The sequence below is a fragment of the Lepidothrix coronata genome, unplaced genomic scaffold, assembly GCF_001604755.1.
Source record: "Lepidothrix coronata isolate B3197 unplaced genomic scaffold, Lepidothrix_coronata-1.0 Scaffold8, whole genome shotgun sequence".
Classification (NCBI taxonomy): domain Eukaryota; kingdom Metazoa; phylum Chordata; class Aves; order Passeriformes; family Pipridae; genus Lepidothrix; species Lepidothrix coronata.
The window spans coordinates 5,627,887-5,644,004 of record NW_016690188.1 but is presented as its reverse complement, the minus strand read 5'-3'; the positions used below and the strand labels follow the sequence as shown (position 1 = coordinate 5,644,004).

Sequence of the window (16,118 nt, the reverse complement as noted above, 5' to 3'; positions counted from 1 at the left end):
CAGGTTAAATTTGAGAATACTTGGGTGGGAGCAACTGTTGGAGTGAGAGGTGGAAGGTGATGCTTATGCTGAACACAGGAATTGCTTCTTCGAGAGAAAGGCACACAGAGAGATCTTAAATAATAAAGGACACAACACTCCCTATGTTCTGACATACACAGGATGACTGTAAATGAATCCTGGGAAAGAAGTGCAAGTAGCTGATGACTAAGACCACAGACAGGACATTTGATGGATTTCAGGGAAGGCTGCCTGCCCCCAAGCAGCCATGTACATTGTTTTGTTTCCACTGTGTCATTTTGCAGCTTGGCACACGCTCCTTGGAGGCTGGAGAAAAGGAGGCTAAGGGAGACTCCACAGTTCTCTATAACTACCTGAAAGGAGGGTGTAATATGGTGGGGCCGGTCTCTTCTGCTATGCCTGCAGTAAGAGGACCAGAGGAAATGGCCTTAATCTGAGGCAGGGGAGATTCAGAGTAGATATCAGATTGGTTTTTTCCAGTGTTCGGGTGGTCAGACATTAGAATAGGCTGCCCAGGGAGGTGGTGGAGTCACCATCTCTGGAGGTGTTCAAGAAGCCTCTGGATCTGGCACTGGGCGATATGGCTTAGTGTTTTAGGGGTAACAGTGGTGACGCTGGGCTGATGGTTAGGCTGGATGATCTTAAAGGTCTCTTCCAACCTTGATGATTCTATGATTGTACGACTCTGACTGCACGACTCTGTGACTCCAAGCGTTGGAGCCCTGACGACAGGCGGACGGACCATAGAGAAGGCTCCGCCCGCCCGGCTAGAGAGGCTCGTGCCGCTGGGAGGCGGGGCTATGCAAATGAGGGAGCCGGGTGACCTCACACGAGATGGCGGCCGAGAGGTGGCGGCGGCTTCACTCGCCAGGACACAAGATGGCCGCGGGGCGGAGCCTGGTGGGGAGGATGCGCATGCGCGGGCGCGCCGTGCGGAGGCGGAGCGGCAGGGGTGCGCATTTACCGGACGCAGGTAGGAGGTGCTGGGGGTTCTCCCGCCTCATCGCTGGCCCTGGTTTGTCTCCCTGCCTGCAGCGCAACGCGGTGGGGTGGGGGGGTCCCCCTTCCTCTAAGGCAGTTCGGGTGGGATGGGGGAGACATCCCCCCCCAGTGGAGCCATTCCCCCTTTCCCTGCAGTGGTAGAGCCCGAGCGCGTACCTCCCCCCGTTACTCTGGACGGTCCCACTTTGGGCCGGGGGGTGCCCACCCTCTCTCGCTCCCTGCTGTCAGTGTCCGTGGGCGGGAGTCTTGGTCCTTGTGGAGTCGGTCGGAGTCCAGGTTCCGGTAAAGAGAGGCGGCCCTGGAGTGTGGAGTGGGGCTCTGGTGTCCCTGTCACACCTTCCTCTCACGTGGCAGCACAACCCACTGCCATAGAGCCCGCGGGAGGGTGGCAGTGCCCCTGGAGAGCCCACCGCGGGAGGGTGGCAGTGCCCGTGCCCGGCCACCCTTTCCTCTCCCAGGGCTGCCAGGCCTCTCCTCAGTGTGGGGGACCTTGTGGATGGGGCGCTGGGGTGGCGGCGCTGCTCGGCCATGTCCAAAGGCACAGCGTCCCCATCTCCGGCCTCGCTTCACAGGTATTGCCTGGCTCCCTGTGCTCCTGTTGCACATGTGGGACATCAGCAGCTGCAGTTGCTGACCTAGTGCTGTCAGAGATCCCTGGTGGCCTCAGCAGCTGGTTTCCTTCCAGTTCTTCAGTTAGTGGTGTGTGGCCCTGTGGCTGCAACTGGGGCATCATGGGGGGACTGGCTCTGGGAGGTTTGCACAGGTGAAGAGACTCCTTGTTGGGAAGACAGGCATATAGCAGGAACTCCTGGTGGCTGCACTTGGCAAAGTGGTAAAAAGTGCTTCTCACCTGGTGCTTCCTCTGAAGTCTTAACAAAGAACAGGCATCTGTGCAATAATCCCCTCTTGTAGCTTCTGTGATCCTACTCTTGGGGATTGTTTTCAATGAGGATTTCATATTTACTTCCAGTTTTGTAATTTGAGGGCAGAGTTACCTGCCAGTGGTTCCTATGCTAGTGCTGCGAGGTCCTCTGCAGGATCAGAGCTTATATTGACAGTAAATGATGGGGAGACCCATCATTTTTAGTACATCTAACACACTTCCCTTACACTGTAAAACAATGAATCATTTAGACACGGGATACCATGTGTTGTTAAGTTAAAAGACTTGTCAAGTTCCAAGGCTATGAGATTTACCCAGTTGCCTCAATTAACAAACCTTGTGTACCCGTTAGGGAGTGAGATCTGATTGAAGGAGATTGCTCTGCTGGAACACAGCTCCACAGAAACTACCATCTGGTTTGAGATGTTAATTGTCTGCGTGGCAGTTGTGTTTACCTGTATGAGCCTGGCAGGAGTGACGGAAGCATCTGATGGAAGCACATGATTGCCTGTAACAAGAAGGGTGTTACTAAACCTCATGATACGCAATTATCAGTGATTGTTCAGTTGGTAAACAGTACTGGGAGACACCCTCATAGCCTCTTCCAGGCATGTTTCCATGCCTGATCCAGGTGGTGTCAGAGTTTCAAAGGCTTCATTGCTTCACCCTTCCAATACCAGGCTGCTGGGAGTATGCTGTTGGGGGGTTCCTTCATGTTTCACACAGGACTGTTTGGTGTTCCCTCAGGACTCCCTCATAGTAAGTGGATTATCTGAGGAAATGTGGAGTGAGGATTTCAGAAGTAGTACGATGGAGAAACAGAGCCTTGGACCTATGTTCACCTCTAAGAGGGTGCACAGGATCAAAGTTTGGTCAGAGGAGCCTAAATTTTGTGTGTCTAGGAAGGAGCTTTCCTGGGATAGGAATAGGCTTTTAAAAAGTGGTTTTTTTGTTTGAGAGGGGGCTCTTTCAGTTTCATTCAGTGAAATAGCTCTGTGGAGGGATTTCCCGTCTTACTGACAGAGTCCTGCCAGAATCCAAGTAGCTTCCTGAGTTGAGGACCCTCTGAGGCGTCTTATGTCTTGGACATCTCCTGGGGAAGGAGTGTGCAGAACCTGTTCTGTGGTCCCAAAATGAACTTATCACTGGTGGATAAGCCTGACCAGATGAAGACACCTGTGACTGTCCCTTACAGGGTCTGGGAGGAATTGATGTGCCCAGCACCAGCTGCTTTGCTGGGACAGGTCACAGAGCATCAGCTCTTTCACAGGTGCAGCTCCAGCCTAGCTTCCCTATGAATGAGGCTGGACTGCCAGCATCCCAGTCCTGTCTGGCCATGACCAATGTCTAGAAATAGGGTCCTCTCTCAGGTGACTTTTCCAGCTGATGGGTGGATTTATTGTGTGGCAGTTGCAGAAACATGGAACTGGTGTATTTGGCCCTCTGCTAGTAAAACACCCAAAATCCAGGATGTGCAGCAGAAGCAGTGTAGTTACAGCTGAAGCCAGCATAGATATATCCTGAGGTATTATTTGGGACAGTCCAGCCTGCGTTACCCACACAGTGGAGAATGAATGTGAGAGTCATCCTGTTACTGCGGTCAGATCTGCAGATGACTATTTCAGGCTCCTGAGTGGCAATCTCAGCACATAAAAATCATCTGGCCCTGTTTAAAAGGCTGGCTTGGGCCAAGATTCACATCTATGGCTCTGCTGGTAGCTCAGTACAAGTGACTTCTGCTGTGGAAGGCTGGAGCTCAGCCTTGAAAGCCCAAATCGTTGCCGAATCATGATGGGACACAGGGACTTGTGAATCCAGCTGTGAGCTGGCTGGGAAGTTACAGCAGATGTGCAAGAGCTGTGGTGTGTTTCCAGACACTGCCATACGCCAGAACTCTCCAACAAAAGTAGAGCTTTCCTGGTAGCCAGTATTCAAACATCCTTCTCAGGAAGATAAGATCTGCAGACGTCACTGGCAGGAGCCAGATGTCAAATGCGGAGGCGGAAGTTCCTCAAATAAAGGCTCGTTTCTTTCTAATTTACGAGCTTGTTGCTTTATGACTGTGTGTTAGAAGTTCAGCATGAATGAATAGCTATTCCCTCCTGCAGCTCCTTTTCCCATTACTACTTACAGCCTTATGTTGAAATGTTGAAAAGTTCTGACATACTCCATGAGTAATTCTCCATCCCAAGGAAAAGGTTATGAAAATACCAGTGTGGCAAGCTTAAATAATGCAGTGCTTTGGGTGTAGAAGCAAAATCTGCTTTTCACAGACAACTATGATTTGTTTCTTTTTAACTGCACATAAAATGACCTAACAATTATCCTAGCAAAAAAATCACAAATGTCAGCTGGCTGGAGGGGTTGCACATCTGCGAGGGAGTGACGAGGGAGAGGAAGGAAAGGAAGTAGAAGTTCACCCTCTTTGAACAGCACTGTAGTATGTAAATGACAAAATTAGGTGTCTCTGAAAACTTCAGCAGCTGTGGTTTGTGCAACACGTGCTCAGGGAAGCATCATTTGAATGGGGACAGTGTGAAGTGCAGCACTAAGAACCAAACCCTGAGCAGGCTCTGCTTTCAAACAGGCTTTGGGTAGCAAAGGCAAGTCCAGTTTAAGAATTGCTCTTGTGGGTCACACTGTCAGTCTGTCTCTTCCCATATTCCTACAGTAGCAGGAGATGCTGTTTAGGGGGAGAACACATGAGCTGGGCCACCATCTGTGGCCTTCCCACTTGTCCACCCGCAGCCTGCATAGCCCTCGGTTCCGAGTTGCTGGAGGGGATTTCCCTGCGTGCTCCCTTTAGTAGCTGTTTGTGCACAGCTTTTTTCCATGAATTTGTCTTCGAACCTGTTGCCCACTTCTGTAACCTTTGAGAGCAAATGTCAGGTGTTTGCTACCTGCCAGGTAAAGAAGTATTTTTGTGAACTTTAAACTGATTTCCTGCTAGTTACAGTGAATGCTCCCAGATCTTGTGTCCTGACAGTTCCACATTCACCTTATTCCCTGCACATGGGACTGTAAACCTCAGTCATGTCCCCCTTCAGCCTTTCCTCTCTGCCTGAAGAGCCCCACCTGTTTAGTCTTCCCTCAGAAGGTGGCTGCCTCAGTCCCTTGGGCACCTTAGGTGCCCTACTTTGTTTTCCCTCATCTCCACGTTGTGTGAAGTTTGTAGTGAGGTTGAATGTGCACGCAGTGGTCGGGGTCTGGATACACTGAGGTTTCATGTGGTGCAAAATTATGCTGTTCCCTTGTTCTCCATCCCATTCATGAGAGTACCTCAAGTTCTGGTGCCTTCATCTGCCCTTGAGCCAGTTCTCCACAGAAGGCTCTTGGTGAGAGACAGAGGACTTAGTGCTGGGACAGTTGGCTTAGCTCTCCCTTCTTAACCTTTATGTTTAGACGTCATGATTCCTTTTCAATTGCATACAAAATGCAATTTTCCCTTGAGGCTTGTCTGTCTTTAATTACACCTATAAAAGTTCATTGTCTGGCTGAATTTGCCTCTAAGCAGTGTCTTCCTTTTATCTGGCCATGGGTTTTGGCATGGCAGGGATGCAGAATGGTGACTTAGCTCGACAAGAGCTCTGCAGTTGGATCCAGTTGAGGTTTAGTGCTTTGTCTGGGAGTGAAGCCGATGTGCAGTTTCAATCTAGTGATGTAATTAATTGGAACAAATGCTGTTCCTCTTTCTGAACTAGTTATAAGGAATTCCTTGGCCTAGGCAGAGCGGATGGTTATTTTTGCTCTTCTAATCTTGCCTAGAAGTGGTCAGACTCATGGCTTCAGGGAAATGCTGAATGGGACTGGCATTTCATCAGTTTTCATACCCAGATGTTTATTCTTCTGCTTGATCTTCTGCTTGGACATGCTGCAGCTGGTGCTGGAAGCCCGGCAAGGCTGACTCAGTGCATAGATTCCCATTCCTTATGTGCTCACTCTAATCCCGTGTTGCAAAGTCCCAACAGTGTGTCTGAGCTGAGTGAGTGCTGACCCTGGAGGGCTGAAATGGAAGTGACTATGAGCCCCTTATCTGGCTTTTGACAGTGTCAAGAACATGACCTTGTTGTTACCCTTCATATATGTGCTCTGAACAGGCCTTCTTATGACAGCATGGGCTGGAGAAGCTGGCTTGCACTGATTTAAGAACCCTTAACATCTCACAAAAGTCCCTCTAAAGAGGGGCCTTGTGCTTTGCCTTTCTAGCAACTTGAGCATGAGAGGGGGCTCAGCCTGAAAAGCACGAGAGAACATCATGAGAGGATGCTGGTCTCATCTCCTGGCCATAAGCTCCAGTCAGTGCTGATGTGAGGAGTCCTCTCCTCACAGGTGCCCCTTGTGAACATCCAGCAACTTGTTCTGGTCTAAGGCTGCTGTTTCCACTGGTTTTATTTCTGTACATATTGCTGTCCAGCCAAAGCATCTTTATTTCAGACTCCAATCCTAAAATCTAGGCCTCTACAAGATGAGCTGGAGAGCTGCTAAGGCACTTCTGGTCACCTTTATCATGTGATGGCAGCATGTCTGCTGCGTGCCATCATGCTCTGGTCGTGTCTCTTCATGCCACGAAGCAGCAGCACTGCTTGCCATAAATAACTCCTGTCTGAGCTAGCCCAGGTGCAGTCAGCTGTGGCTGCCCACGCAAAGCAAGGTGCACGTCTGAGGTTGCATCACAGCTGTTGTCATTTTCATTTGGCTAAAAATTTACACTGGTACTTAAAAACGTCAGGGACTAGGTGTGTTTTCTGAAGCTGCTTTATTGTTTGCAGCTGTCGAGCTTGATTGCTCCTGTGACCTTGCCTTTAAAGAGCTTTAAATAAATCTGCTACTTGCTGGATAACAAAGAACATTGCAGGGTAAAGGACTGGGCGTACTGCCGGGAGCTGGGAGCTCGCAGCCTGGCCTCAGCTTAATGAAACAGCTTTAGTGCAGCAGAGAGCTTCTAGTCTCTTAAATCCCCTCCAATCCACTTTTGAACAGCTACTCAAAGCAATATGAATTCTGATCTCTGCAGACAAAGATTTACCAATTAACTTGATTCACCCTTTACTTCATTTAAGAAATTGAACCTGGTTTCATTTTATTTCATTTTATTTATTTTTTCTCTCCTGCAGGAGCAACAATGGATTGGCCCCAACAAAGATGTATCAGGTGTTGGGAGAAGACATCTCACCTGAAATGGAGGTGATTGTGGGAGCTGAATGCTGACTGCACCAACATGGAGTTGCGACTGCTGGCTTGTCTTTTCCATTTGCCCACTGCAGTGATCTACGGGTCCCTGTCGCTGTTTGTTTCCATTTTGCACAACGTATTCCTCCTGTACTACGTGGACACCTTTGTCTCTGTTTACAAGATTGATAAACTGTCCTTTTGGATAGGAGAGGTTAGTCTTTTCCATAAGTTTCTGCCCTCTTAAGTAAGGAATTCTGAAACCAAGACTACTCCTTGCTAGACGTGTGAAAAGTGTTAGTTGTAACAGCAGTGTTCCCCTTTGGGAGCCTTCTAAGTGCTAACTTGGGCTTTTCAGTTTTTCGTACTTATATAAAGATAGAACAAGCTGGGATAGAAAACCTGGATACTTTGTTCTTAAGACTGCCTTTTCTCTGGAGACATTGCAGTGTTTCACAGGCAGGGAAAACCACTAGCCTCACTGCCAGTTGCTTGAAACAGGGGAATCCTACAGTGGTGATAGGGCAGGAAGGGTGGGCTGGGACAGTTCCTGCTGGTGGCTCACTGTGCCCGCTCAGCATTGCTTGCTTCAGTGGCAGAACTGAGTCTTTGTTGGAGCTGCCCTGGGGTTTGTTTCACTGTCCTGTTTTCTTTCCTAGACAGTGTTTCTGATCTGGAACAGCCTCAATGACCCTCTGTTCGGCTGGCTGAGTGACCGAGTGTTCCTTAGCACACAGCAGTAAGTGAAGTTCCTCTTCCAGCAGAGGCTGGGAAGTTGTTTATTCTCTGGGGAAGATGATGTGAAATTGGGAGCTTTAAAATGATGGCAAGAGAATGGTTTCTGGGGTATAGAACTCTTAAATACCTCCTTTTCCTGGCACCTTTGAAGTTATTAATGTTTCAGTACCTGGCTATATAGAGGAAGTCACACACCTATCGGGTGGATGTGACCCTAACCCTCAACAATCAGGAGTGGTGCAGAACCTAAAACGTGGGCGTCTAACATCTCAAGCCCCTGCTATATGAGCAAGACTCTTAGTGGGGTGATGGAGAGCATCTGTACATAGTTTGGGAGGCAGAAGGGGGAAAAGGACAGTTATATTTCCACATGGAATGCCTCAGACCAGTTGTTCCCAAACTCTCTGGGATGGGAGCTGAGGGAAGACAGCTCTGCATTGTTGGCCATTAGCATTTCTTGTGTATTTACGTCAATATTTTAATGAAAATCACGGTGTGGCTTTCTGCAACTAGTAAAAACTCGTTGAAATCATTGACATTGTGCTACGTGCAGACAGTACAGCGCTGTCAGGAAGAGACTTGCTCTGGAGAAAAGAAAGTCCCTTTCCACACTTTTTTGCCTTCTTAAACCCATACTTTCAGTGTATTCACACATCATCTGAGAAGGTGTCTGATGCGGGTGCTTGGTATGTGAGCAAAAGCTCTGTTTGTGTCTGTGCCACTTACATGACTCCCTTGGAGAGGAAGAATACATGGTTATGCAGGGCTTTGTCCAGGTGTCTAAAATATTTTTTTTCCTTCTGTTGCAGGCCAGGAGCAGAGATTTCTTCCCCTGAAGTAGTTCTGAAGAGGCTCAGAGCACTAAGCCACAATGGCCCCCTCTTTGCCGTCTCTTTCCTGGCTTTCTGGGTTGCCTGGGCTCATCCTGGTTTGCAGTTCCTCCTTTGCCTTTGCATGTATGACAGCTTTCTCACCATGGTCGACCTCCATCACAACGCCTTGCTTGCAGACCTGGCTGTTTCAGCAAAAGACAGGACTAGCCTCAACTTCTACTGCTCCCTCTTCAGTGCCATAGGCTCCCTCTCTGTCTTCATGTCCTATGCGGTGTGGAACAAGGAGGACTTCTTTTCCTTTCGCATATTTTGCGTCCTGCTGGCCCTCTGCTCCATCGTTGGTTTTACCCTGTCCACACAGTTGCTCCGCCAGCGGTTCCAGGCTGATGGGAAAGAGAAATGGGACCAGGAATCAACCCTAAAAGAGTAAGTGTCACCAATTCTCAGCGGAGACAAAAGCCTAGCATAGGTCTGCAGCAAACTGAATGTGTGGGAAGATCCAGTACAAGGCAAACTTTTGTTAATTATCTGTGGTTCTTGTCTATTGATACAGTTTCCAGGATCAGCTCTGTTACGCTGGCTCTGAAGGCCCTCTGAAAATAGAACAAACCTATCTTGTGGCACTCCTGGCCTAAACTGGAGGCAGATCCCTGACCTGCTGTATGGCCACCCAGTGTTTGGAATATGAAATGAGTTAATATCTAGAGCACCCAGTGAGCCCTGTGAGTGGCAAAATGTCAGATGCAGCTTATGAAAGCATTTCTGCTTGAGCATGAGACTACCTTGCTGCCCATTCCCTATGGAGTTGGACAAGTGGATGTCTTGCCCTGTTGCTCGCTTTAGCTGCCTGGTAGTGGCTGGGCTGTTGGTAGGCCACAATGCAGCTGATGTTCCCTGTTTAGCTCCTTGCTTTTCCTTGGGCTGCCCCTCTTGTCCTCTTGTTAAGAGCTACCAGCATTATGCTGTCGTAGCAGCGGATCCTGATGAGATCTGCCGGGTGACCGGGTGAGCTAACCACAGGGATCTGGAAGAGGAGCGTGTATGTAGCAGAATGGCTAATAAGAGGAGAATGCATTTACAGACAGAAATGTGAATTTTGTTTTTGGAAGACAGGTGTACTTTGGGAGACCTGTTGCCTGTGGTTCTTGCTAGCAATAAGCAATCATTGTTGTAGACTCCACTGTTTCACTTTGGTCCAGGAAGAGGAATGGCTGGGTTGGGAGCTGAGGAGAGACAGTTCTGCAACTACACAGGAAGAGCTGGGGGCTCTGTCCTGCCTCCTGTGAGGGATTTATGGTTGCTGTTTTCCTTCCTTTCCCTTTAGGCTGTACATTGAGAAACTCTCCGTCCCCCAGGAGAAGAGGATCACCCTGGCAGAGTATCTCCAGCAGCTCTCCCGGCATCGCAACTTCCTCTGGTTTGTCTGCATGAATCTCATCCAGGTAGGCACAGCTGTGACACACTGTGATTCAGAGGATGAGCACTGGCTCTGGCTGTTTGACATGGTGATTCAGCAGTGTGTGAGTTCCCCAGGAAGGGCAGAGATGTTTCCAGCGCCCACTTGCTCTTGGAGCCTCCTGCACATCAAGCAGCTGGTAGCCACTCTCCCTGCTTGTGACTGAGAATACTTCCTGAGCAAGCTGTGGGGTGCTTCTTCCTCTCTGGAGCATAGGCTGGATTACAGGGGCCGGCTGAGCTCTGTGCAGCCCATCTGGGGTGCAGAAGCACAGGGCTGGCTGGCTGGTGTGGCTGTCAGCACAGTCTCCTTCCCCATTCCGCTTTCCTGAGGCTCACATCGCTGTTCTTGCTGTCCAGCTGGATCTACCTCCCAGCTGGCTTTGCCATTTCTGTTCTTCATCCTCTTCAGTGATTACTACCAAATTTCGGCAGCCTTCCCAGTTTTGTGTGCTGCAGTTACGGCTCCCTGGGGATCCCTCAGTTCCCCTCAGGCAGGCTCTTGATGCTGGTCTGCATCTTTGTGTTCAAGCCTTGCTGCCGCCTTATCTGTGTCCTGCCAGCAGCCTCCTCCCTCCTGCCATGCCACTGTGTCCCCAAAGCCTTGTGGTCACTGCTGTCACCTGCTGGCCCTGCCTGCCCCAACAGCACTGTGCTGTGCAAGCCAAGCCTCGGCAGCTGGGCAGCAGTGCTGACCCTGGGCACATGGTGGGCATGGCTGGGGGCATGGCAGCTTTGCAATCTCAGCTGACAGTGCCAGAAACTCCACAGCCAAGCTCTTGCTTTTCTGAAGTACTCCAGGTCCATCCTGCATGGTCCCTTGGCATGGGGCTTCTAGAACAACAGAGCTCAGAGGGCTGTTAGCTTTTTCTCTTCTCTCTGACTGCTGTTCCTGCTGACCACCTCGTCTGCATGCTGCCTTCACAGGTTTTTCACTGCCATTTTAACAGCAACTTCTTCCCTCTGTTCCTGGAGCACCTGCTGTCAGACCAGATCTCTGTCTCTACTGGATCCTTCCTTCTTGGTGAGTCTCAGGTGGGACTAGAGGGAGCAGTTGAGTTAGGTAGAACCTGGCCCGAGTCTGGATTTGTTCTTTGCACACTCTGTCTGGGGAGAGGTGTGCTCATGCAGGTCTCTGGGCTGTAAAATTCACACATGCACACAGCCCACATGCTTCCCTGGGACCTCCAAGTTGTCCTTCCTGGGCACAGAAGTAAATTGGGGCCTGTTCTAGTAATAACAAGCCTGGCATGCTGGATGCCAGACTCCATGGAGGTATTGCTCTGAGCATTAGAGGCTGCAGATAGTGTCCCCAGGATGCAGCAGGGAACAGAGCCCTGAATTTAAACCCTCTACAGCATATGGACCATTTCCAGGCTGCCACAGATATGTGGACAGTGATCCTAGAGTTACCCTAGGAGGGTTCTGTGCAGGCTAGGTCTGGTCAGGCAGTTCTGTCTTTCTGATTTTTGCTCCAGTCGCAGCTTCTGTGTGACACTGGCAAATCTTTTCTTCCTTCCTGCCCATGAGGTTGATGGGAGAAGGCCTTCCTCTGTAGGAAAGTGTGTGCTGTGCCACAAAGCCACAGAGTAAATCTGCTGCAGCCTTCTGTATGTGCATAGGGGATGCTTTGTATTGTGTCTTAGAGTCCTGCTGGCAATAGCCAGCCTTGTTCTCTTACTCTCAGTATCAGACCTGGGGGCATGGTGGAAACTGAAACTCCATTGAGCTGTCTGTGCCTCTGTCTCTGCTCAGGTGTTTCCTACATTGCCCCCCATCTCAACAACCTCTACTTCCTGTCGCTCTGCCGCCGCTGTGGGGTTTATGCTGTAGTGCGAGGACTCTTCTTCCTGAAGCTGGCTCTGAGTGTTGTCATGCTCCTGGCAGGACCTGACCAGGTGTATCTGCTCTGCATCTTCATTGCCAGGTAGGCAGGCAGCACTTGCTTCCCGTGCCCTCTGCCACCTGGGAAGCAAAATTATTTGACCCTGTTTTAAGGAGAGGGGTGGGAACAATAGCCAGGGTCACCCATAAACCATGTGATTTCCAGCTCTGATAGCATGTGGGATGGGTCACTGGAATCTATTGGCTGTGAGGGAGGCAGCGATGTTCAGGAGGGCACAGACCAGCTGGACTGGCAGCAGCCTGCAGCAGCCTTTCCCAGCTGCTGAGAGCTCCTCTCCTCATCCACAGCCCTCAGTGTGTGCTGCAGCTGCCCATTAGCCCCTGGCCTGGTGTGTCCTTTCCCCTGGCAGGTCAGGAATGATCCAAGGCATTGCTGCAGGGTACAAAGTCTTATTGCTAGTGGTGTTCCCCTCCTGTAACCTGGGCTTCTGAAATTCTTATTTAAAGTGTGGAGAAACCTTTCTCACACTCTGTTTTTTCTGATCTCTCACCTACTCCTGTCACTTCTTGATACCCCTATTCAGTGCTTTGCCTGTTGTTCTGCAGCAACCGTGTGTTCACAGAAGGGACCTGTAAGCTGCTGAACCTGGTGGTCACCGACTTAGTGGATGAGGATCTAGTCCTAAACCGTAGGAAGCAGGCAGCCTCAGCCTTGCTCTTTGGGATGGTGGCTCTGGTCACCAAGCCAGGCCAGACCTTTGCCCCTCTGATTGGCACCTGGCTGCTCTGTGCATACACAGGTAAGGATGCTCCTGGGGAAAGCAGCGGGGCAGGAGAGGGCAGACTTGTGAATTCAGTGTCCTGTCCCCTGGGGACAAAGGTCCAGTGGCTGAGCTGTGCCTGGTCCTTGCCTTTCCACAGCCAGTCACTCAGAGAGAATGGACGAGGGTCCATCCCCACTGTCCCCAGTCTCACAAACTCTTCTCTGACACCAGGCTACGACATCTTCCAGCGCAACCCCCTGAGCAACGTGGTGAGTGCCCAGCCAAAGTTGGAGTCTGCCATGGCCTTGGAGCCAACTCTTCGCCAGGGCTGCTTTTACCTCCTCGTCTTCGTGCCCATCACGTGTGCGCTGCTGCAGCTCCTCAGCTGGTCGCAGTTTAGCCTGCACGGGAAGCGGCTGCAGATGGTGAAGGCTCAGCGGCAGAGCTTGACTCAAGGCCGAGCACCAGAGGTCAAAACAATCTAGGGGTGCCCAAGCCCCCGGGGTGCTGCTGGTTCCAGGCTGGTGCCGGAGGGCAGGCGAAACACAGGGATGGCAGGCTGAGAAAGCCCGGTGTTTGCGGTTCAACTGTGAAACGCTGTGATGCCAATGTTTTCTCATTCCAGGAGGTGGTCACTGTGGAAGGCAGAGAAGTTCAGCATGTGAGGGGCCTGGGATAGATCATTTGGCCACAGGAGCAAGAACATTTTATCCCAGCCTGTTCCAGGGAGCAGAGAGCTGCTCATTCCAGTGAGGAGGTGCTGGGTTGCAGTGTGTGCTAGAGGCAGACACGTCCCCAGTGCGCTCCTCTGCCCTGAGCATGGCCCTGGGGAGCCACAGCCTCTGGCTGAGCAGGAGGAGACTGCACAGGGAGTCCTTCCTTGCTAGAGCCTTGCAGCTTTGGGGAGTGGAGTGGGAGGCTCCCGAGGGACTAAGTGACTGAGGGGATCATGGCAGAACACCAGGAGCAGGGATGAGAGGACCTCAAAGGCCTTTCCCAGTAACTGGTACAACCCTCCCACATACAGTGCTGCAGTTCTTGGACCAAATCCACTCTTCGACATTTCTTGTTTCCAGGACAATATCCTGCACAGGCAGGATCTGCTGGCTGTGTTTTATGCTGAGGTTCCATCCTTTGTGGCCTTGCAGAAGGCCTTGTTGCCAGCCTGGGAAAGGTGCAGGGCTTGAACTGGATTCAGAGCCTTGAGCTGGATAAACATTGCTTATGTTTATCCCTCTCTCCCCTCCAGTCCCTTCCACTTAGTGCTGTCACACAGCTGTGCCATGAGCCCCCTCCCATGCTGGCACAGGTCAGGGAACCAACCCCTAAATGAGCCAATGGAAGTGCCTCCCTGCCCAGGGCCATCCCAGGTGACCTGGTGAGGCAGCCTGGCACTGTCCCCTGTTGCAGAGCACAGCCTGGAGGAACACCAGGTCTTGCTTTTGTGCCTTCAGTTTCTTGTTGGAGCCTGTCTGACACAAGCTGGGCAGTCACAGGGTTGAGATTTTACAGCCATGGGGAGAGGTAGACACCTCAGCTCCTCTGTGCTTTAAACAGTGCCCCAGAGTTTGATCATCTCACCTGGCTGCCGAGACAGGGATCCAAGGAGGAGAGCAGGTGTTTTGGTCTCCCTGGTTTTGGCTGGGAACAGATGGGACAGGGGTGGGACCCAAAGGGGTCCCTGAGGTAAGGGGATGTCTCCTCAATCCCTGTGATGTGTTTGGGAGCAGGCAGAAGGGATGTGCCAGTCTGTCTGCTGCAGGAGGAAGAGGGTAGGCAGGCAGTGTTGTTGCACACTGAGGGATGTGCTGTTCTTTTTTTAGTGCCAGGTTCCCTCTGGGGTCTCAGCCTGCCAATCTGCCACCTTGCCTCAGGGCACAGCTGCCTTCTGTCTTGGACCAAGACATTCCTGCCATGAGGCTTCTGTAGCTCTTGATGGTTCAATCATAAGTTATTTGTGCAACTTCTAACCAAGTTCAAGAATGATTCTTCATTTCATAAATTAAAGATGATCTTTTTCTGAATTGCTTAATGATTTTCTTCTAGCCAGTGGCTCTAACCTGGCCAAGTGCATGTGGTGCTGTGGGGACACAGCTGTGGCTGCGTGGAGAGAAGGGGAGAGCTCCTCCCCACAAAACTGTGTGCAGGGGCTTGGCTGTTTCTGCAAGGGGCAGAGGGGATCAGTAGGTTGGGGTGAGTATCGCTGCCTTTTGGGGGGAAGTGTCACCTACCCTTCTGCTTTGGAAGGCCCCAGGGTTAGGTCTATCCTGTTCCTACACCTCTGCTGAGGACAAGGCACTGTGCCACCTTCCCAAGGCCCGCCCTGCCAGCACAACTTGACACGTTAGTTCTCTGCAAACACCCGGGCTGGCAACAGCTCCCCTCACAATGACAGTGGCATCAGTGCCCTCACCCCTACTCAGCCTGGGCTGCCCTTACTGCCTCCCCCAGTCCTTCTGTCTGCAATGACAGGGATCTCAGAGATAATGGTTGCAGAGGAGGGAGAGCAGCTTTGGACACCACAGCTGCAGCCCAGGAAGCTTCTAACTCAGCTCAAAAGCCAGGCCAGGAATGCAGTCCTGGACCAGAGATGGTGTCTCCTTGCAGAGTCTGGCCAGCAACAATTCTGCGCAGGCAAGAGAAGAACACAAGTTATTACCTCCTTAAAATTGCAAATGTGGGAACATGAGGCCAGGAGGCTTGAGGGTTGTATATGAATGATTTTATTTAAGTATGCTGGGCACCACCAGGCAACATGGTTTGGACAGTGTGCGAGGGAACAGTCAGGCAGACCAAACGCACGCTAGACCGGATACAGCACCGTTCTGTCCAGTCACTGCAGGTTACAAAATGGAGCATTGCTGCTGCAAGGCCAGCAGAGGGGCTGGGGAGGATGGAGAGCACTGACACTGCCTGGCACACATTGTCATGGAACCGAGAGGGATTTGCTGCCTCCCCTCTGTGTGCTGCAGCAAACCAGCAAGAATGGAACTGATTTTCCAGCAGAAGGCTGAGCACTGACGATTCTTGCTTAAAAAACAGTCTGCTCTGATGGGGGTAGGTGAACAAGCAGCCTGGCCTCAGATGGGAAAGATCACCACAGCTGCCTGCCTACAGCCTCTCTGAGCCCACTGGTGAGCCCCAAGAATGTGGTTCCTGCAGTGGCAACCACTTGCTGCTTACATTCGTCTCAGCTGGGGCTTTACCCTCACCCCTGTGGCAGTCCTCCAGCTCTTACACCATTTCTGTGCCCAGGAGTGACCCCAAGGTGATGTCTGGTGATGAACAGAAAGGAACTGCCACCAAGCAACTCCCACTCCACTGCTACTGCCAGGTTCTGCAGAAAAGTAACAAGGCGGGGGGGAAGAGCACCGAATAATGCACAAGAAAAACCTAAAGGGGAAACAG

At 51.1% G+C, this 16,118-nt stretch overlaps 1 protein-coding gene across 3 annotated transcripts; it reads left to right on the top strand.

Moving 5' to 3' along the window:
• The first annotated feature begins 930 nt into the window (after nt 1-930).
• Nucleotides 931-14,734, top strand: MFSD13A (major facilitator superfamily domain containing 13A). Of its 3 annotated transcripts, none has more exons than XM_017803681.1 (9): nt 931-994; nt 7,021-7,289; nt 7,735-7,814; nt 8,623-9,072; nt 9,971-10,088; nt 11,029-11,125; nt 11,857-12,028; nt 12,553-12,746; nt 12,942-14,734. In XM_017803681.1, the coding sequence occupies exons 2-9, from the start codon at nt 7,125-7,127 to the stop codon at nt 13,193-13,195; spliced, it is 1,530 nt and encodes a 509-aa protein (XP_017659170.1). In that variant the 5' UTR covers nt 931-994; nt 7,021-7,124; the 3' UTR covers nt 13,196-14,734. The 3 variants fall into 3 exon arrangements, with proteins under 3 accessions (XP_017659170.1, XP_017659182.1, XP_017659175.1); XM_017803693.1 differs by having other exon boundaries at nt 12,868-12,974; XM_017803686.1 differs by lacking the exon at nt 931-994 and adding an exon at nt 1,147-1,305.
• Nucleotides 14,735-16,118: the final 1,384 nt, after the last annotated feature.

What these genes read in the sequence shown, in the direction of transcription:
- MFSD13A (XM_017803681.1), top strand. Translation starts at nt 7,125, where the DNA reads ATGGAGTTGCGACTGCTGGCTTGTCTTTTCCATTTGCCCACTGCAGTG. An exon ending in TCTGCATGAATCTCATCCAG is followed by an intron (nt 10,089 to 11,028) that starts GTAGGCACAGCT and finishes CTGCCTTCACAG; the next exon opens with GTTTTTCACTGCCATTTTAA. An exon ending in TACTGGATCCTTCCTTCTTG is followed by an intron (nt 11,126 to 11,856) that starts GTGAGTCTCAGG and finishes GTCTCTGCTCAG; the next exon opens with GTGTTTCCTACATTGCCCCC.